Source organism: Pogona vitticeps, chromosome 5 (assembly GCF_051106095.1).
Source record: "Pogona vitticeps strain Pit_001003342236 chromosome 5, PviZW2.1, whole genome shotgun sequence".
Lineage (NCBI taxonomy): Eukaryota > Metazoa > Chordata > Lepidosauria > Squamata > Agamidae > Pogona > Pogona vitticeps.
In genome coordinates this window covers 164,932,655-164,954,260 of record NC_135787.1, presented here as the reverse complement: position 1 = coordinate 164,954,260, position 21,606 = coordinate 164,932,655, and the positions used below count along the sequence as shown (strand labels likewise).

Below are 21,606 nucleotides of genomic sequence, written 5' to 3'. Positions count from 1 at the left end.
TAGCCCAACCCATATTCCCCCAAGTCAACATGCCAAGTAGCCAAAGTCAGCCATGTTACTCTGACACACATCAGAAAGTCCCAAAAGAGCTGTACACTTCCTTGGTAGTAAAAATATGATAATAAAAAAAGTAAACAATGAACATTCTGCTCCCCTTTTCAGAATCTGCCATCTGAAGCAGCCCCTTAATAAGAAGACCAGTTCTGCCTTGTTTTGCCCATCCACACCATATTGTCCCCTTTCTTCTCCCACCCCCACCCCCCGCATCCCCCGGTCTTGCTCCTCCATCCTTCAGTTTATGGAACATGAAGAGAGCACTCAGCTTATGCCTTTGGGGACAGGGGCTGTGACTCCATCTGTGAAGGGAAGGAGCCCTGGCCAATCCGCTTATTAACAGGGTATCAATGTGATTGGCTCGGTGGTGTATGTAGTCAGCCTATCCTGGAGCCTGAAAGAGGAGGGGGCTTCAAGGTTGGTGTAATGAAAGTGAGAAGAGCCCAGAGATTTTGAAAAGGAAAAAAATATATATATAAGGGTTATGATGGGGGGACATAGAATTGAGCAAATGTTAAAGCTAGGGAGAAGGAGAAGGAACTTGTGGGTATGAATTATTTTAATTGGTTGTTGTTGCTAAAGGAAAACTCAAGATCAAATTTGTTCTCTGTCTAATATTCCTATGTAATTAAAAGTTATCAGTTTCACTCTTTAGTCATTGGGTCTAGTGTGGTTAATTGCTGGTGTCGGACATGCTACTGGAAAGATGTTTTCAAAGGCCTGGGGCAGGGCTGGTCACACCATCCCAGGGGTAAATCTGTGCTTTACAGGAGATAGGGTTCAGCACATTAGAGAGATCCTGGAAAGTTCAGGTTAAACTCAGTATAGCATCTCTAAAATTGGAATCAGCAAGGTCAGTTGTGTCTCTGTGTAGCCAACACAGACACAGTGTGCCACTATTGAATGGCACCTCCTTCAAATCCACCCCATTCTCTTCTTATGGCCACCTTCCTCAGTTAGGCTGGTGTGTGTGTGTGTGTGTGTGTGTGTGTGTGTGTGTGTGTGTGTGTGTGTGTGTGTGTGTGTGTGTGTGTGCGTGTGCATGTGCATACATGCTGATCTCTCTCTCTCTCTCTCTCTCTCTCTCTCTCTCTCTCTCTCTCTCTCTGTGTGTGTGTGTGTGTGTGTGTGTGTGTGTGTGTGTGTAGGGGGAGTGGTGTCCTGATTCTTGTGTCCTCACATGCACAGACCTTCTGTCTCAGTCCATTAGTTAACTTTCCGATACAATCCTCCAGAGACAAGGGCCAGGCTCTGAAAGCTATATTAAAAGCCAGGTCAATACAGGCCCTTGTTCATACCCTCAGAGAAAAGACGTCATTAATTACCACCGAGGAAGATAGATTGTGGGAGATGGGGGTGTGTGGCCATGCCAGTGGATCAACAACCAGCACGTGAGGCCTTTTTGTTTCAGGCTAGTGATGCAGAACCCGTAGCTATAGCGCCATTTAATTCTTGGATGGAGAACATGTGGTCCTTCAAATGTCATTGGACTACAAGCCCCTTCTTCCCTCAGCATAGGATGCAACTGAGTGTGAATGGCAGCCACAGTCCAACAACATATGGAGGAACACATTGTGCCCACTCCTATTTGAATTCTCACAAGACTTTTGGTTCTGCTCATTTCTACAGCCTGAATCAATTGTGAAAGGAGGATTACCTGATATATTTCTACTTCTTGGACACCTTCTCAGCCAAAGGGACCCCTCTAGATCAGTGGTTCCCAACCTTGGGCCCCCAAGATGTTCTTTGACTAAAATTCCCAGAAGCCTTCATTACTAGCTGTGCTGGCCAGGATTTCTGGGAGTTGTAATTCAAGAACATATGGGAACCAAGGTTGGGATGCACTGCTCTGGATGTTGTCGAACTATACCGTTCATATCATGCATGGCCACTAGCCTTGTTGTCTCAGGCTAACAACAGTTGTAATCAGCTACTGGGCTGTTTCAAGCTAAGCTGAGGAGAATGGAGGCCTAATGAGGGAGAGAGGAAAGGAGTCATTGTTCTTGCTCATAAACATAGCGCCTTGGCCACATGACTCCTGGTTTCACTACAATCTAGATCATTTGTGTCTAGATTGTGAGCTTTTTGGTAGTTTGCCTATGGGTTTGCTGAGTACCTACCTAAAAAAAAAAATCCAAACTGTCTAGTCAGTGTTTCCATTTCTAGTGGAATATATGTATTACCAGGGCCAGCCTTGCTGTTAGCTAGAGTGGTGAGACAGTTTCTTAGTGTCTGCAGTTTCTTAGTGTCATGAAACAGCAGGAAATTGGTAGTTATTTTTCATAGCTGTAGTTTTATGGCCAGATTGGAAGAAAAGTAATTTGTATGGTTTTCTACCCATTGTGGTAAAAAAATTAAGTGGCTGACTTTGCGTGTTGTGTATACTGAATGGGAGGGTGTTGTTTTTCACTCCACCATAGGCCATAAAATGTCATCAGCTAAGTCAATCTTGTATACTGCCAAACTATCTCAGGTGTATATCAGGTTATCTGCTATTTATCACTTACTTCAAAAGATCCTGGGAATTATAGTTTATCAAGGGCACAATGATTTAACTGTTTCAAATCACCCAGGAGTGAGGAAATGACGGTTAAACCAGCTTGAATTTGTGGTGTAGATGTATAATTACCTTATTATCAATCCCTAATCATAGGCAACACACAAATTCCTGCTTTCTTTGCTCCCAGGCTTGCTCTGGAATATTATCTTTTATTTTAAAGTAAATAACTCCAAAGTGAATTTTACAAGTGAGAAGAGAAAATGGGTTGGAGAGAAAATGCCAGGGAAGCACATAATAGATTCCATTGCTTAGCAGAGAGGAGTTGCAGATCTTCCAGTTACTGGCTCAGTTAGGGAACCTTTTTTCTTGCAAATGTACGGTATGTTTTTTTACTTGCCTTGTTTGGATCCCAAAGGGAAGAGGCTGAAACTTCCAAAAGGATCAGAGAAAACTAAGGGCTTGACCATACGGAACGATTGTTTCATTTCATTTGTTTCCATGACACCACCATTCTTCCTGCTGTCCACACAATGCAAGAATCAAAAAGGTATCAATGGTAGCAAACAGACACAAACTCATTGATTTCCATGCTTTTTTACACCTCCTAAAATAGGTAGTGTATATTTGACCCAAAACTCTTGGGTCAGAGGCTGTGAAGTTAGTGCTTATTTTAAATTAAACAATCCAATCACAGGCTTTCAAATAAAAGCATTCTGACAAAACAATATTCAAGAGGTCACTGTTTTGAATGAGGGGCTGTTTCTGCAGAGTGACACCAACATGGATTAGTAGTGATGATGTCCCACTGCACTGGTCGTAGCTTTGATTGCATCAGAAAGTTTCAGTTTTAGCACTGTTGCACTACAGCGGTAGTTCCCACCTTAGGAAATTCAGAGGTTCTTGTACTGCAACTCTCAAAACCTCCACTACTAGACTAGGTGCTCACTGGGGTTTCTGGGAGTTGCAGTCCAAGAACACTGGGTTACCCAAGGTTGGGGACCACTGCACTAAGCAATGGGGGGGGGGGGACACCATGATCCAGCCAAAAATGTCATCTTATAAAGTTTTCTTCAAGTGTTGGTTTCCAGCATGGATTATCAGGAGGTGACTGCTATAAGGGGCTCAAATTTTAAAACTTAAATTCAGAATTAATCTAGTAAACTGCTGGTAAAATGAAGGAAAAAGTGGTGTTATTGGCAGAAGCTCTGGCGCTAGATCACAGGAGCATAAGAAAATTCTCACCCTAGTTTGACTAGCTGTTCTCTATACATAAGAAGGGAAATGCCACCAAAAGTGCTTATGGCAAGCTTTCAGGTTAGCAAAAATTGGATAAACCACTGATCAAGTAAAAGGAAGGAAAAGAAAAGGATGGAGTTAGCCCAAAAGATTGTTTTAAGGATTCCTTTGAACTTTTTTCATATATTTTGGAAGCATTTTATCAAGAACTAGAGATTTCTTAAAGGAGAAGTGGAATTTTTAAAGTATGTATGAACAGAAAACCATTATGACCGAGTATGAGCCACATTCTATGGGCACCAAGTGGCACCAGCCAGCACAATGTAGGGAGGAACACTTTTGCTTAATGAGGACAGAGTATTAATTTATTTATGGAGGCATGGTATCCGAACCCCCCAAACCAAATGAAATGGAAATGAACTGCTTGTATCCTGTCCTGATTCAGCATTTTAAGTATGCACCAGTTGGTATGCATGCACTGCTATATTGTCCCCAGCTCCTAGGACTGAACCATCAGATTTCTCCATTTATGCCAATATGCATAAAGTGAATGTTTGCCATGAGCACCTTTGGTGTCAGTTACCTTCTGATGCACAGAGAACAGCCACTCAAACTAGGTAGAAGCACATTTGCAGCTCCCCATCCCCCACCCCTGACAGCAATAATGTCAGTCTCCTTAGTAGCCTCTGCCCTTGTTGCTCTTGCAGGCCTATATGATCTTAGGCTGCAATAGCTATTGCTGTCTTCTCACAAGCAACAGAAAAGCAGGAGTGTGGAAATGAAGAGAATTGGCTTCAATTCTGTACTGAACCCATGACGTTCAAAAACAAGTTTCTAACACCATGGAAGAGCATCTGAACTGTTGGACACCAGAGGAAATGCCATGTCTGCATATGCTCAGGTTTAGAGTTCCTAGAAGTACCATGTGGTTTTCCCATCCAAGCATTGGTGCTAAATGGATAAGACACAGCAGGAAAAAAAAATTGGGATGGACAGCAAGGATGGTGATTAGATGGCGGATTCCCTACGGTATGAGAGTGGGTCCAGGGGAATGGAGACCTGCAGCCGATCAAGATCAATATGACTTCCAAAGTCCATCATGGATATGACTCCAGCATCTTCCTTAGTGACTCCTCCCAAATCAACTCCCACATCCAAGTCATCCTCTTCATCTTCATCCTGGCTGACAAGGGCTAGCTCATTCTCATAGCAGAAGGCACTAGGGGGAGGTGGCAGCGAAGGAAGGACAGTGATCTTGCTCTCCTGCAGTTCCCGAGCAGAGCAGCAAGGAGTTCCAACCACCTCGTAGGTCTTGTGGAAGCGTGAATAGTCCACTTTGTAGTGTTTCTTCTCCTCAAAGACAACAGGCTCAAAACGGTGGCCCCAGAGGATTTCACTTGCCAAGTAGGAGCTGCGAGCCTGCGTTGTCATAGCTGTAGCTTCCACCATGCCCTCCAGGATGACCACAATTTCAAAATCTTCTCTTTCCAGCTCTTCCTTGCCAATCCCATACAGTGGACTCTCCTCATCGATCTCATGGACAATAATAATGGGAGAAACCAAGAAGATGCGGTCAAGGCCTATGTCGTATCCTACATTCAGATCCCGCTGGTCCAATGGAAGATACTCACCTTCTGCTGTCATGTAGGGCTTGATCAGTTGGGCCCGGACATGTGCTTCCACAATATGGCTCCTCCTTAAATTTCCAACTCGCCACATGAGGCAGAGTTTGCCATCCCGTAGAGAGATGACAGCATGATGGCTGAAAAGAAGGGTCTGAGCCCTTTTTTTAGGACGGGCCATCTTAGCCATGATGGTGCCAATCATAAAAGAGTCAATAACACAGCCCACAATGGATTGTACCACTACCACCATGATAGCTAGTGGGCATTCCTCAGTCACATATCGGAAACCGTACCCAATGGTTGTCTGTGTTTCTATCGAGAAGAGGAAAGCTCCCAAGAAGCCATTCACATGTTTGATGCAGGATTTTGTAGCAGTGGGACCACTAGCTGCACTGGAGGCATCTAAGTCACCATGAAAGAAAGCAATGATCCAGAAGATGAGCCCAAAAAACAGCCAGGAGGCCAAGAAAGCTGCTGAAAAGATCATGAACATGTAGCGCCAACGAGAGTCAACACACGTAGTAAAGATGTCGGCCATGTACCGCTGAGACTTGTTGCTTAGGTTGGCAAAATAAACATTGCACTGACCATTTTTCTTAACAAAGCGGTTCCGCCGTTTCCTTCGTGGAGCATGGCCTTTCCCGTTGCGACTGTGACCATTAAAGCTGCCAAGGGAAGAGACTTTGTGCCCATCCTCTTCTGTGGAAACAATACTGTACCTTATGAAAGAGACAAAGAGATTGTAATTCAGAGGGGAAGACTATAACTAGTTGTCCAGGTCAGAGCTTGAAATTAACCAGTTACAAATAACCACATTTTTTCTGCAATGACAGAGGTATGACGAAGCTACATTACAATCCTACCAGAAAAAGAAATATACTGTTAATCATACGAGAGCAACTGGTTTCAGGGTGCGACTACACTATACTGTGTACAGTTTTGATTTGCAGCCTGTATTATATTTGAAAATGCCATCAGTTTTCACAAAGGAACTGGGGATTGATTTGGGAGTTTGCCATTCACACTGAACGTGGTGTGAGAAACATTCCAGCCCATAACTCCACTTTTTCCTTCCTTCCTCTGGTCCTTCCTCTAGTGATACTTTTATGGTTTGCTAAGCTTTGAAGCCACTTTCTCATTTAAAGCTTCAGTCTATTACATTTCTCAAAAACCTTTCTATAGAAAAGTAACATGGAGAGGTACTTCATAGTCTAAGAGTATAGAACATCAAGTCTGAACAAAAATTTTGCAAAATACCTCATAATGATTCCAGAACAGGGATCACTACCTTCCTCTTCCCATCTGTTATTCTTTTCACTCACTTTCAAGTAACATATCTAAAAATTACCTCGAGTGTGGTTTTAAACTATTGGGATGATAAACTGTGACCAGAAATAAAGTATTCAATCAGAAAAAATACTTGAGATTCACCCATTTTTTAAGTGGAGCAAATCCCACAATATTTGTCCATGTTGTTGTACTCTCAGTTACTTCTACAGTCACAGGAGTTTGGTGTTTTTTAATCACAGCTGACCAGTGTGTGGCATTCTGCTTATCTTTTCTTTCATTTTAGCACCTCAGAATTCTAGCAAACGTTGAGTAATGGGAAAGCAAAAAGAGAGGCCCAGAAAATGATGACTAGAAATCGGGCCTTCTTGGTGGTCACTCCATAACTCTGGAATAGTTTCCCGCACGAAATTTGCCTGGCCCCTTTACTGGGAACTTTCAAAAGACTACTAAAAACATGGATGTTCAGACAGGCCTTCCTGGTCTTTAGAACATCTTAATACAGTGGTGGTTTTTAACAATTACACCTTCAAACCTTCGCCATGCCTTTTTATTATTTTAATTATTTATTTGTCATTGTTGCAGCATTTTGTTTTAAGTTGCTACTCAGTTAATCTTTGTATTGTTGTTTTATAATGCATCTGATGGGTCCACTGTGAGACACAGGAAGCTGGACTAGATGGCCCTTGGCCTGATCCAGCAGGGCTCTTCTTATGTTCTTATGTTGGAATCTGTAAACAGCCCAGCATGGCCTTAGTAGCCAGGTGAGTGGTATAAAATCAATCAATCAAACAAACAAATGTAACAATAATAATAGTGATTTTTTAAAAAAAAATTGGGAGTGAATTATGTTCTTAAAGTAAAATCCCAAGTGCTATATTCAGTGCCTCACACCTTTCCACCTACACATGATAATTGTCATACTGGGTCTTCAGGTGAATGCAGATATGTTGCTTTGCAAGAAAGAAGGGCAAACTCCATTAAATGTCTGGTGCAATGAAGAGAAACATGCAACACAGTACATGTTCTGCAAAGATTCATAAGAGTGGATCATTCTGAGTTCAAAATATTTGCCTTTAAAATATGTTCTCTGCAATTTTTGAATATTTTTCTTTATTTCTGCTTATAGCATGCTCAGTAAAAGAAAGAGCAAAAGCAATTAAAGCAAACTGAAAAATTAGAAAATAAGGACCCACCCCATACATGTTTTTACACATAAAAGTTTCATCTTATACTCAATGCAAGGATTCTGAAGGATGTGATACATGCTTTTGAATCTCAATCTTGTCCAAGTTAAAACTCCCGTCTCTATTTTTTCTCAGTTCAAAGCAATACTGTACCATCACATTTTCAGCTAGCTCAGGGATGAGGAGTCACCTGCTGTCCAGATGTTCCTGAACTAAGACTCCCACAGACTTTTGAGGCTGACAGGATTTAGCGTTCCACAGCACCTGATGGTCCACAACCAGGTTCCCTGAGCCATCCAATCCTGGCCAAACACTGTGATTTGACTGAGTGGTATACACACAGCATTCTCCAGCAAGGAAGCCCACAACACAGTGTGTGTAGCCTCCAAGCCTCCCTTTGCAAGGAGAAGCAAGGGCAAATCAGCAGGACACAGGAGGGGCTAGGGGAATGTGGTTTCATAACATTTTAACTCTGAATTGCATAAGGCTGGAACTTTCTATTTTCTCTTCTATTCGCACATGTTGATCTAATTGCGCATCTGTGACAATGTTTATACTCTTCTCAAATTCTAGACAATTCTGTTGCTAGAGCAACAAGCATGTTTTCCAGCATCCTATCTCTTAAGCTAAAGGTATAATTAAGAGATCGAGATACAAAGGGTTGGCAGAGACTCAAAGGCAACTCCCTCTCTCCCAGAGCCATGGCCTGCCTTTGTCTCCTAACTCTTCAAAATGTATCCCACACCCCTCTCTCTTTGTTTTGACTGAAAGGGAGGAGGATTACTACTGCTGCAGTTTCATCACAGACTGTCCTGCTTGACCTCACAATTTTCACAAAAGATGCTGTCAGAGCAAATATATAGAAGACCTGGCTGAAGAACTCTCAGAACCGCTATCCATTATTTTCTTGAAATCATGGGAAACGGGTGAGGTGCCAAAGATTGGAGGAGGGCTAATGTTGTAAAAAAGGGCAAAAAAGAGGAACCTGGAAACTACAGGCCAGTCAGCCTGACGTAAGTCCTGGGCAAAATTTTGGGACAGATCGCAAAGCGGTCATTGTGCAAGCACCTAGAAAACAATGCAGTAATAACTAGAAGCCAACACAGATTTGTCAAGAACAAATCCTGCCAAACTAATTTGATCTCGTTTTTGATCAGGTAACCTCCCTGACAGACAGATGGAATGTTGTAGATGTAGTATATCTTGACTTCAGCAAAGCTTTTGACAAAGTGCCCCATGATATCCTGATTAGCAAATTAACTAGGTGTGGGCTGGATAGATCAAGTGTCAGGTGGATACACAGTTGGCTATAAAAAGGTGCTCAGAGGGTGATGATTAATGGGTCCTTCTCTAACTAGGAGGAGGTAACAAGTGGGGTACCCCAAAGTCCTGGGCACAGTGCTCTTCAATACTTTTTTAATGACTTGGATGAGGCAGTGCAAGGAATGCTTGTCAAATTTGCAGATAATAACAAATTGGGTGGAATAGCTAATACCCTGGAAGACAGAAACCAAATTCAATATCACCTTGATAGGATCGAGCACTGGGCCGAAAGCAACAGAATGAAATTCAACAGGGATAAGTGCAAAGTACTGCAACTCGGAAAAAGAAACCAATTGCACAGCTACAAGATGGGGGAAATACTTGGCTCAGCAAAACTATGAGCGAGAAGGATCTTGGAATTGTCGTAGATCACAAGCTAAATATGAGCCAACAGTGTGCTGTACCTACAAAAAAGGCAAAAGCTATTTTTTGGGCTTCTTTAATAGAAGAATAGTTTCCAAAACCTGCGAGATGCTAGTTGCCCTTTATTCAGCACTGGTTAGGTCTCACCTTGACTCCAGTTCTGAACACCACACTTCAAGAAGGATGCTAACAAATTGGAACAAGTTCAGAGGAAGGTGACAAGGATGATCGGGGGCTGGAAACCAAGCCTTATGAGGAAAGGCTGAAAGAATTGGGCATGTTTAGCTTTGAGAAAAGAAGACGGGTAATATGATAGCAGTTCTCAAATATTTGAAAGACAGAGGAGGGGCAGGATCTGTTCTCAATCATCCCAGAGTGCAGAACACACAACAATGGGCTCAATTTAAAGGAAGCCAGGTTTTGGTTGAATATCAGGAAAAACCTCCTAACTGTTAGAGCAGTACAACAGTGGAACCAGTTACCTTGGGAGTTGGTGAGTGCTCCAACACTGGAAGCATTCAAGAAAAAGTTAGATAACCACCTGGCAGATATGCTTTTATTGTATTCCAGCTTTGAGCAGGGGGTTGGACTTGATGGCCTTGTAGCCTCTTCCAACTTCACTTTTCTATGTACAGTATGATTCTATAGCACTGATAGTTGACAAGACTGAGACAAGACAAGAAAGAGAGTGAGAGAGCAAAAGAAAGGACTACAAGGGAGTGTTCATCAGTGCTGAAAGTCCAGAGGAGGTTCATTTCCATCATTGAGCCCTAAGGATCTCTTGCCTTCCAGAACTTGGTGCCTCATAAATGCATTGCACTCCAATTCCCCTCATCCCCAATATGCATGGCAAGTGGTGGCTCAGAATGATGTCATTTGTAGTCCAACCCCTCTGGAGAACACCTGGGTGGGAAGACTGATCAACATGCCAGCAAGGATCCAGGTCCATTTCATGAGCAAAACCACCTCTAGGTTGCATTGACATTATTTTTTAAAATGAGAGAAAGGTGCATGATTTTACCTGAATCCTCAATCAAAATGCTGATCATATTCCAGCAAAATGCCTTTGGCTACATAATGTTGAAAAGGTACCATAAAATTAAAATTCCTGTATCAGGGCAACGGGGCTGTCCGAAGACATTTTGTAGTGGAATGGCAGGATAGAAATTGCATAAATCAATAAGCAGATGTGATTTGGATCCAAATTAGAAATCCAACCTTCCCTTGCCTAAAATTTGCAGCAACATGTTTCTCCTCAGATTTGTACTTTGGTGTCTCAAAGGGAAGAAGAGGCACTCACTCACCTGTTTATCCGAATGCTGCCCATGATTCGCTTTATCATGAGGTTTCTCTTGTTACTGAGGTGAAGGGCTTCCAGTGTTGTATATGCCTCCCACATACAGAAGCACACACAAAACAATAAGGCAGTGGTGCACCTCAGAGATGGTGGAGAGTAGCCACAATTCCCATAGTTGTGACATAAATACCTGCATTAGAGATAAAAATGCAGAAGAAAAATGTCACAGATGTTGCAAAATCTGCGTCTAGTCAATGAAAATAAGAGTTTTCCTTTGGTTCATCTGTATTTATCTCGTATCCTTCCACCAGAGAACTTAAAATAGTGTACATAGAATTATCTGGCCAGTGACTCCATTGGGGCTGAACTTTGAGACTGAGGTCAAGGTGCCTGCACCCAACGGGTCCCCATGTAACTGTCACAGCACACAGATGTTATTGATCAACTTTGGAGAAGATGATGAAACATGGCACTTCAGATGTAAGCACATCGTGTCAGCATCTGGTTCTCCCACTTCACTGAACAACAACCCACCAAATATTTAGTCGGGTGTATTGGGCACGAGGGTACCAGCTGCTGACGTTGTCACTTTGCCAGCATTTTATGTCCCTAGAGTCCCTCTTTAGCTGCACTGAACCTAGAAGCATTCTGGGAAAATGAAAATGGAGAGTTTAGCTGAAGCACTGGCAGTACTAACACTTCTCTGTATAACATGCACGGCCAAATAAATGTTTAAGACAGGAGAGGCACTAAATAGAGTGATGGTGGATATGTTAAGCAGAAAGCCACCTTGGCCATGGACAAACAGGGAGCCAGAGGTGACAGTAGGCAGAGACTTCCTTTCCTTTTGATTGGACAGAGGTGTGCAAGAACAGTCTTTTAACTGGTACACAGTGTCAGAGAGCACAACCCAGTGAAAAACCTGCTCTTACATGCTTCTGACCAAGCAGAATTAAGAGGATGGATTACAGTAGTCTGGCAGCAATGGAAGTGAGAGGAAAATGAAGAAATTCAATTTTTTTTTTAAAAAAAACTGGTTTATAAATATGAGTAGCTCACAATAAAGTTTCTGCATCTGTGATTCAAAATGCCAAGAAATTACCCAATATTGCTGCACAACATCATGCCTGCATTGCCAGCAGGAAAAAGGATGCCAAGCTTTACATAGCAAATGGCAGCCTGAATATTAACAACACAACAGTCAAGATGGTCTACACTCTACAGCAGTGGTCCCTAATCTTTTTGGAACCATGGACTGCTTGGGGGTGGGTGGGCTCTGTGTGCGGGGGGGGAGCCCCCCCGCACTTGCAGGTGGGCGTCTCATGCTTGGGGGGGCTTGTCACACTCGCAGGGGGCATGTTGCAATCAGGGCTGGGACAAACAAATGTCAAAAAATTTTGAATAGGCCTTACAAAATTGTATGCTAATTCCCTAGAGATGCACAGCAAAATGTCCCTTTCTCGAGGATTGTCATTCCATTAATTTATTTAAAGCAAACCTGGTTGGTTTTTTGTTTGTTTGGGTTTTGTTTTGTTTTACTATCTAAAGAAAATCTGTTTTTTGACTGTTTCTGTGACCTTTCATTACCCTCCAAACATCTCCCTTCCTGGCCCATGAAGCTGCAAAAATGTATCTGTTTTGGAACACTCTTGCTGGTAAGCCTGTTCCATGTATAGTTGGTCTTGTAACAAAGTAATCATGTTTCCTTTTTGAAGGACTTTTTGAGGGTCAGTATTTTAGCCCCTGCAGCCTGGATTTTCAGTTCTCTTCATTACTGCCAGGCTTTAGGTCACCAGCTCTCAGATTTTGCCACGGGAATCTCAAGGAATGGAATCTTGATGGCCTGGCAACTCTCATCCTGTCTCTAATGATCCTTGCCATGGAATGTATCTTTCTCACAGTGACTTTAGGTTTTCACTGAGCCATCCACCATATATCCAAGATCTCTCCCTTGATTAGTTCAGAGTCTTTAAGAGTACATGTGAAGTCCTATATTTTTACCAGACATGCAGCACCCTACATACATGCATCATTCTTGCACTCAGAAACAAATGAACAAACGAAAGGCAAAACAAAGCACTTCACACAATGCCAGGACCAAGAATTAATTTAACCCCCACAATCTAGAGCCCTCCAGACATTTTAGATGATGACTCCCATTAATCTCCAGCTAATATGACCAATAACTATTTAGGGACATTTGGTGTTGCAAACCAACACATCTGGGAAGCATCATATTAAGGAAGACTTATTTAGGGCTTACCCCATATTCAGATGGAAGATGCACGAAAGACTGGGATTGCACTGGTGCTTTGTGGCCTGAGATGGAAAAAAAAGATTGCTTTCCCCCTCATTATATGTGCAAAACCTAACTAGATTAGCAGTTGAGTTGTTCTTTAGTGCTGGTGATGGGAGAAATTTTTCCATTGTACCTAGAGCAGGGGACTAACACTGGGGATGGCAGTATGGCTCAAAACCCTCCTTCAATACCTTGCTGCTGCATTTCCTCATCTCCTACCTGAGGCCACTGCCTCATTCTGCCTTGTGGTAGGACCGGCCATGTACAGGTCAAATAAAGAAATGGCAAAACTAGCAGGTAGTGCCAACTGAAGAGACAACACACAAAGATTAAGTTCTAAGCATTTTCACAAATTGCCATCAAAACCTTCTGTTTCCCACAAATGCCTTTCTACTACTACCTCATTACATGTTCTCTTTTAATTTGAAAGCTTCACACATGAAAACATCTTCAGACAAATTTGCTTTGAAAAACACACACCTCATGTATAGCCATCTAAGGCCGTGGTCACACCAGCAAAATGTTCCTGCTTTCTCGTGTCTTTTAATCACTGAGTAGCATGCATTGTGGTCACATGACATATATCCTGGGATGTGCATTCTGACATGTCTTTAAAGTACTGGGACAGTTAACAAAATTAGATGCACTATGTGTGGCTACACCTTAGTAATGGTATATACCTGTTCCTGTTTTTTTTGGCATTTCCCTGCCTCCCCCTTTTAGAATAAAAAATTCCAGATACATCCATGTGTTGACAATGCACCAAGAGCTTCTTGTGCCCCAGCGCCAGCCACATCCTCTTACCCATGGCCAAATGGATCTTGGTTTTCCGGGGAAGAGACATCTTCAGTGTCCTGTCCAGGCTGGTGGGATTTGGCATGCTGTTGCTCCTGCCGCAACCCTCTCCAGTGCTGGAGGGGGCTGGGGAGGAGGGAGCCAAAGGCTAGCTTAAGGAGACATCAGCCCCACCATCCATGGGGTCTCACTCTCACACAGAAGTAGCCAGGTGGTTCTGGTGGCAGCAGCTGGTACTGTGGATCTTGTGTTGGCTTCTTCTTTCCCTTCCTCCAGCCCCATCCCGGGCTATGGGAATGGCTGCAGAGCACCCGGCTCCTGATTTGGCCTTTTCTCTTGGCTGTAGAACCTGGAGCCCAGAGCTGTGGCAGTGCAGGGAGGGGATGGGCAGCTGGGGCTTACGGAGAGCAGGGGGAGGATTGCACAGAGGAAAGGAGTAGCGGGAGAGGGTCTGATCCTGAGGTGGCCATGCGAACAGGGCAGAGGCTGGCAGGATTCTCAGAGCACATGGCAGGGATTGTCCTTGCAGAGAGGGCCATGGAAAAAATTTTTAAAATTAAACACAATTTAACAGGAAATCTGCATGGCAGTAATGCCACTCCCCTTGCACAATACAATTGTTCATACATACCGTCATACAACTTTAAAAAAAAAAAAAAAGTAGAAGACCCTGGCCAAGCGAGAAATTGGTGGGCAAATGATTCGCTACTAGCCGTGTGTCATGTGAATGCAAATTTATATTACAAACGCAATGGGGATAGGAAGGCACCATTTGGCTGGTATAACCACAGCCTTAGATTGTTTGAAATATAAGCAGTATGAAATGCAAGGGTGTTGTCTACATTGGACTCAAGACTCATTAACATTGCAGAGAAGTCTTCTCCAGTCTCCCATTCCAATTTCACCTCCGAAAAACAATACTTAGACATTTACATTTATGATGACAGTCTCATCTGAAAGTGTCTACCAGATATATCAGGACCAGATCAAAATGTTCTCTTGCCTCAGGCAAAGGATAAAAAAATACCTACTCTCAGTTCACATATGGAAGCCAATGGGACTGCCTGGTGAATCTAATTTAACACTGCCTGTAAGGTAACATCCTCCTGCACAAGACAGGCTAGTATTCAGGGCTACCAATTTTGTGGCCTACATAGCTCCATCTACCAACAGCCAGGAACAGAGACAGGGCAGTGGAAAGTCTCCTACCAGTAGGGATGAGAAGCAAAGTGACTCCCTACACTTTACTGCCACATCCTTTCAGTGCCATTATGCACAGCTGCTGTGGTTTGGAAGCCCCTCGTGCTGGTAGCAATGGTGGCAGCTACTCTACCAGAAGATGAAGAGAAGGAGGAGCCACTGGGAGAGGCCTTGATGCTCTCCTCTGTCTAGCCATTTCTAAATGCCAGCGGACAATAAAGCCAACTTTTGCATACAGCCAAATTGGGTGGAGGAGAGCAGCAAGGACCTCCTGATGATGGTGGAGTACTGGTGGCAGTACCGGCCACCAACGATGAGGGGAAGGCCCTGAAGGGGTTGCAGATTGTGACCCTGGTACTCTGCCACCAGGGCTAATGGCTGGGTAAGCCCTGAATGAAATGTTCAGGAGGAAGAGCCTATAGGGGGTAATCTCATTGTACCTAAAGGGATTGTTGTTCCTGGGTTACACCCACTTTCACTAGGATCTAGTGGACCATTTCCAAGTATCAGTGGAGAAGTGTTTCTGATCAGGATTGTGGCTGAGGCAAAGAGTTAAAAGTCCTGACCTTGAGTGTGTATTCCTCTACACCTCAATCTTTAAAAAACAAACCAACCCAACAAAGAATCTGTGTTGTGAAACAGGCACACTGTGCTAGTCTCTGACAACATAGTTTTCAAATAGAGAAGCCAAGGCATTCATGTCTGAAATTAATATTCCATTGTGTAATAAAAGTACTTCTGGGGGAAAGAGAGTGTTTGCTTATTTGAAGCCATACATTATGAGAGCAAATGGTTTAAGCCTCAGAGCGTTACAGGGACATGATACTTCCAGGCAAGAGAGTCCCCTAACTTAGTTCCTTCTCTTCATCTTCCTTTTCGACTTCAGACATTCTGCCTACAGATTTGAGGAGGTCAGCGACAAGGGCCAGCGTTTCAGCCCCAAAGACCAGCTGACTGATGGTTGCCTGGGCATGGTTGGTGACCCTCAGGAGGTTCTGCAAGGCGACGTCGACATGCAGTTTCACTGCCCCCATATTGGTCACCTGGCCTGCTCTCAGGCTTTCGTTCTCTACTTTGTAGCAGGTCAGCTCAGCCTGGAGGAACGCCATCTCTTGCCTCATCTTTTCCACATCACTCTCTGCCTTCAGAGCTCTTTGAGTCATGCACTGGAGGTTTTGTTCTGCCTGCTGTATCAGCGCTTCCAAGTTTTGGGCCTCTTTCTCCTCTTTATTCACAGTAGCTTGAAGAGTCCTCTCAAGGTTTCTCACCATCTGAGTCTGGCTCTCAGAGTAGTTCTGGATCCTCTTGATCTTTCTCCTCAACATAGAATTTTCCTCTTTAAGGTCTTGGTAGCTGAGCTGCGGAGAAACATATTCTACTTCCTCAATAGGTTCTTCATGAGCAGCAAAGCTCTCAGCTGCCTTGGTATGAGAAGGACACCCGATACACATGTCAGTATCACTGAATGGCCAAGAAGAGAAAGTCTCCATCCCTGAAAGAGTAGCTGAGTTGTAATTGTATGGGTCACACTGGGTCATGTTGGCAATCCTGGACAGATGTACTTTGTAATAACTTTCTCTCCAATCTTCATCATCATCTGATAAATTATTGGAAGCAGTCACTTCCTTGTAAAATGGCTCTTGAAACTCCAAGCTCAAGCCCAGTGGTTCTGGAGACAGGGACACTTCTTCCAGGTCCAGGTTTTGTCTGGCCATTTTCTTTCTGTAATTTCTATTTTTTGTTTGGTGTTGCCTTGCCATGCCACGGCTCTTGCTTTTAGCCATCCCTTTCAATGAAAATGCAGGTGAATCGTTTGGATTTTTCATCTGATTGTCTCCAGAACTGATGTGACTCTTGGGATGGTCTGCCGGAGGAGGTGAGATGTGGTGGTGGTGGTGGTAACAGGGCTGGATTTCCTCGTCCTCCTCTTTTAGGCCTCGGGAGTGTGAGCAGCCTGCAAGGACTGGCCGTGGCATTTTGTGGGCACACAGCTAGCTTCTACTGAAACATCCTTCTGAATTTAGCACCAGGCCAGGTTCTACTTCTTCTCCAGTGGTTTAGTCAGCCCTGGCAACTGTAGTGCCAGTGCTGTTGGCTTCAGTACCATTTAATGATTTACTGAAGCATCTACATCTATACCTTTTAGGTGTGTGTCTCTTTAATGGTGGAGGAAGCCAATGTTACCATGATCTGTGATGTCACTAGATGACACTACTTCGTTTTGTGACTTCACAGGCTTGGGAGAGGCACATAACTTATAATAGCTTGTACCTCCTTTCTCAGTTAGTGAAGCTGAGTTTTATGAGTTATGAGTAACAGGATAAATTAGCATCTGATATCATAAGAATATTTTATTATTTTCATATATTGTCAGACAAGTCATTATACCAAGTTCTATTTTAACTACCGTACCTAGAAAGGTTGTCCAACTAGACTATATGGGACCTACTGGTAGGTTGAAGCCAGACCTACGTTGGGTGTTATGAATGGGACCATATTTGTGGGGGGGCGGTTTTGGTGTATTTTTTAAAGTAAGAAGGAAAGATGGCAGAAAAAGAGAGAAGGAAAAAGGAAGGGTTGAGACTATGTCTATGTCTATACATTTATACAAGTTCTATACCAGTGTAACAATGATGACTTTCTTAATCTTCTTTCCCCCCAGTCTCAGGAACTATAGTGGTTTGCAGAAGAATTCTACTGAACTCAGTGTGAAGTCACTTTATTCCATCTTACAATTTCAAGCATTCCATACTGAGAAGAAATGAATGTTAAACTAATGGCTGAAATCCCATTGGTTATCATAGTATGTTGTAACTAGAGTAGACCCATCTGAATCAGTAGACCTTATGAAGGAGATGACTCACCATATCCTCTACTCTAGTGTAACATCCTACACTAAGCTGCAGGATTTCAGCCAATATATGTGTGTGTGTGTGTGCACGCACGCACGCGCGCACGCGCGCACACACACACACGCACACACACACAGGGTTATATACATACTTCATAGTTATGTGGCCATCCGGGAATAGAAAAATGATGAGAGGAAAGGGCTGTTTAACTTACCACTTAGAAGAGAGAATATAAACTGTACACCTTTGTTATAGTTCTAAAAGTGCCTTGTTTGGTGATTACGTACTCTGTAGTGTATATGAAATTTACTACATACCCAGTTACTATGAAAGTTTTAAAACAGGTATTTGAATTTATTTGTTTTCCTTTTCCCTCTTCATGTCTGTACCCTTTGATGTTATTTCCATTTGATTGTAAGCCTGTGAGCAGGGAATATATTCGGGTTTTTTCATCTGATGTGAAGTGCTACTCCTTCAGCTGAGAGAGATGAGACAATGCCATAAACAAAAACCAAAAAAAGACTCTAGAGAAACTTTCCTAAACTGCTTCCCCTGTACTCTTTCTAACACTAATCATTTGATCTTCTGCAAATATACTGTTCTGTCTCAAGTGCAGTCCAGTTATACGTATCTTTTTTGGTTGTTACATGTCTTGGAATATGGATTCCCAGGGATATTTCACAGATAATCATATTAAATTTAACTAGATTGACTTTGGAGATATTCTTGGATTTAGACAACTGGGCGTCTTTATATTCGGCCCTCTGGGGCAAGATAAATGCACTCAGAATGAATATTATACCCCAGATTATATATGTTCTTCAAGCAATTCCCCTTCATATACCCAGCAGATAACTTCCATAGAATTAATACTCTGTTGCAGAAATTTATGTGAGGTTCTATGCCATCTCAGATTTCTGTGAAGAGAATGCAGCTTGCGTTTACTGAAGATGGATTTGATTTTTCTGATCTTAGTTTATATCATCAGGCATACCATATTTTTCCGTGTGTAAAATGACACTTTTTCCTAAAATAATTAGAGGAAACATTGAGGGTCATTTTTATACATGGAAGGCAGCAGCAGGAGGTGAATGTCTCCTTGTGATCGGGTGGCAGAGGCAGCAGTCAACAGGCAGCACCGAGAGGCGGCCAAGCCCGGCTGCTTCTTTGCTTCAGTCTCCTCTTGCTGCTGCTGCTGCCTCTGCCGCTGGTCACGGGCTCAGTGATCATGCAACCCTTTGATCCCTTTTCCCCCTTCCTTTTGCTAAACCCCAGGTTTAAGAAGTGGTGGGGAAAGCAGCGATCAAATTTTCTAATTTGCAGTTAGAAAGGGGGGCGTCTTATAAACAGAAACAATACGGTATTTGACAAGCTGTACTAATGACTGGAACTATGTTCCGCCATCTTGGGCTCTTTAGGAATCCTCCTATCTGGATTCTCTCTCCAAGGGGTCACCTTTGTGTCTAAAGATGCCAAAAGAGACTCCCTTCCCTCAACAATATCTGCAGCAAGAGAACTATGGCACATATTGTCACAACAATTACAGCCTGATCCATTTTCATATGCTAAATTAATTTTATTTATATATTGAAATATTTTTAACCCCCACTTTCTCCTTAAAAATGGAGCCAAGGCAGCGTATATTGTTAGACAACATTTAAAGCAAAAAAAACAGTAAAAAGTATACAGATGTTAAAAAGGATCAAACAAATGCCACGCTAAAAGGCAGTAAACAAAGCAACACCCAAAACACATGTATTCAAGACAGGGGAGGTGGTGGCGCTGTGGGCTAAACCGCAGAAGCCTGTGCTGCAGGGTCAGAAAACCAAGCAGTCGTAAGATCGAATTCACGTGACGGAGTGAGCGCCCGTTGCTTGTCCCAGCTCCCGCCAACCTAGCGGTTCGAAAGCATGCAAATGCAAGTAGATAAATAGGGACCACCTCGGTGGGAAGGTAAACAGTGTTCCGTGTCTAAATCACACTGGCCATGTGACCACGGAAAGATTGTCTTCGGACAAAAAACGCTGGCTCTATGGCTTGAAAGGCGGGGTGAGTGCCGCCCCCTAGAGTCGGACACGACTGGACAAAAATTGTCAAGGGGAACCTTTACCTTTACCTTACAAGACAGTAAACTAGAACAAACTATTTAAAAACCCCACTCAGGCAGCCAGTTACTGAGGGAAAGCTTGCCTGAGGAGAAAGGTCTTTGCCCACTTGCAGAAGGATGGCAAAGATGGGGCCAGTCTGGCCTCCCATTCCAAAGTCTGAGAGCAGCAACAGAGAAGGCCATCTCCCGTGTCCACACCAAGTGCACCTGTGAGGCTGGTGATCCTGAGAGAAAGGCCTCTCCTGAGCAGGACCTTACCACCTGAGCAGGCTCATAAGGAGCGGCACGGTCAAAAAGCTATTTAGGGCGTCATAGTCTAGAACCAGCACTTTGAATTGTGCCTGGAAACAGATCAACAGAGATTGGCAAAACGTCGGGAAGAACAACTTTCAGAACACAGCCAAAGAGACTGAAAAATCCACAACAACCAGTCAGTGGAGTTTTTCTAACAAACTCAGGTGAGGGTGTGTGAATCTCTTTAACCGTCCCAAGTCAGCAATCTGGCTGCTGTGTTTTGGACTCACTGAAGTTTCTGCACACTATCCAGAGGTAGCCCCATGTAGTGCTTATTACAGTAATCCAGCTAAACCACGTGTCCCTGTGCCCAGGTCAGACCTCTCCAAGAATGAACGCAGCTGGCACACCAGTTTTAACTGTGCAAAGGTACCCCAGGCCTCCACCTGAGTATCCAGACTCAGAGACAAATTCCCCAAGAAATCTGGGTAACCCAGATTTTAAAATTGGGAAGAAGCCCTTTTATATTGAAGGTGTGGACAGATGAATTCTTTAGACCAATTAATTGGGCAGGATGACAAATTGTTGCCATTTGCTTAATTGAGAAATAGCTTTGGCTGAATAGCGGTATCTACAATGGTAGCATCTATTGATAGCTAAACACAGTCCAGCAGCATTGCATGCTTCGGAGTCTCTTCCACATCAGCCCAAGAAAAGAAACCTACATTATTTTTAATAACAATTTACTGTCAGTTAATAAATATGATACACAAGGTCCCAAAGATGAATGGAACAAGGAAAGTATCAGTGGAAGAGAGCACTTGCCAGTATACCTGAGATATCAATTAATCTTAAACTATGACTCATCCAACAAAATATCATGTTTAGAATATATTGGACATAGTGACATCTTTTTGGGAAAGATCTGAGCAAATCATCAAAATGTTGGCACTGTATCTTCAATTACAGCATCTCTTGATGCTCTGTTAGTCATAAGCTATGGCCATTTCCAGTTATAAGCTGATTTTGAAGAGGAGTTATTACTTGCTTTAATTTTGTACTGGACCAATCTTTGATACAGTACTTGTTGATGCCTATGTATTTTTAAACTACAGACCTGCTCTTAACTACCAGCCAGCATAAATGGATTCTCCATGCCCTTACAATTGCAAAAAGGCTGATCTTGCAACACTGTAAAGATAATTGCCCACCACCAGCTCCAGCTTGCATAGTTCAATACTTGATCA

At 43.1% G+C, this 21,606-nt stretch overlaps 1 protein-coding gene and 1 pseudogene across 1 annotated transcript in view; both read right to left on the bottom strand.

Moving 5' to 3' along the window:
* Window positions 1-2,723: 2,723 nt before the first annotated feature.
* Window positions 2,724-21,606, bottom strand: part of KCNJ4 (potassium inwardly rectifying channel subfamily J member 4) — a 39,871-nt gene continuing 20,988 nt past the window's right edge. Inside the window, exons 2-3 of the mRNA XM_020787597.3 lie at window positions 10,880-11,062; window positions 2,724-6,134 (exon numbers count right to left, since the gene is read on the bottom strand). Coding sequence (XP_020643256.3) covers window positions 4,799-6,134; window positions 10,880-10,974 — 1,431 coding nt within the window. The 5' untranslated portion in view covers window positions 10,975-11,062 and the 3' untranslated portion in view covers window positions 2,724-4,798. The remainder of the gene's footprint in view (window positions 6,135-10,879; window positions 11,063-21,606) is intronic.
* LOC110075911 (endosome-associated-trafficking regulator 1 pseudogene) lies at window positions 16,012-17,142 on the bottom strand (annotated as a pseudogene).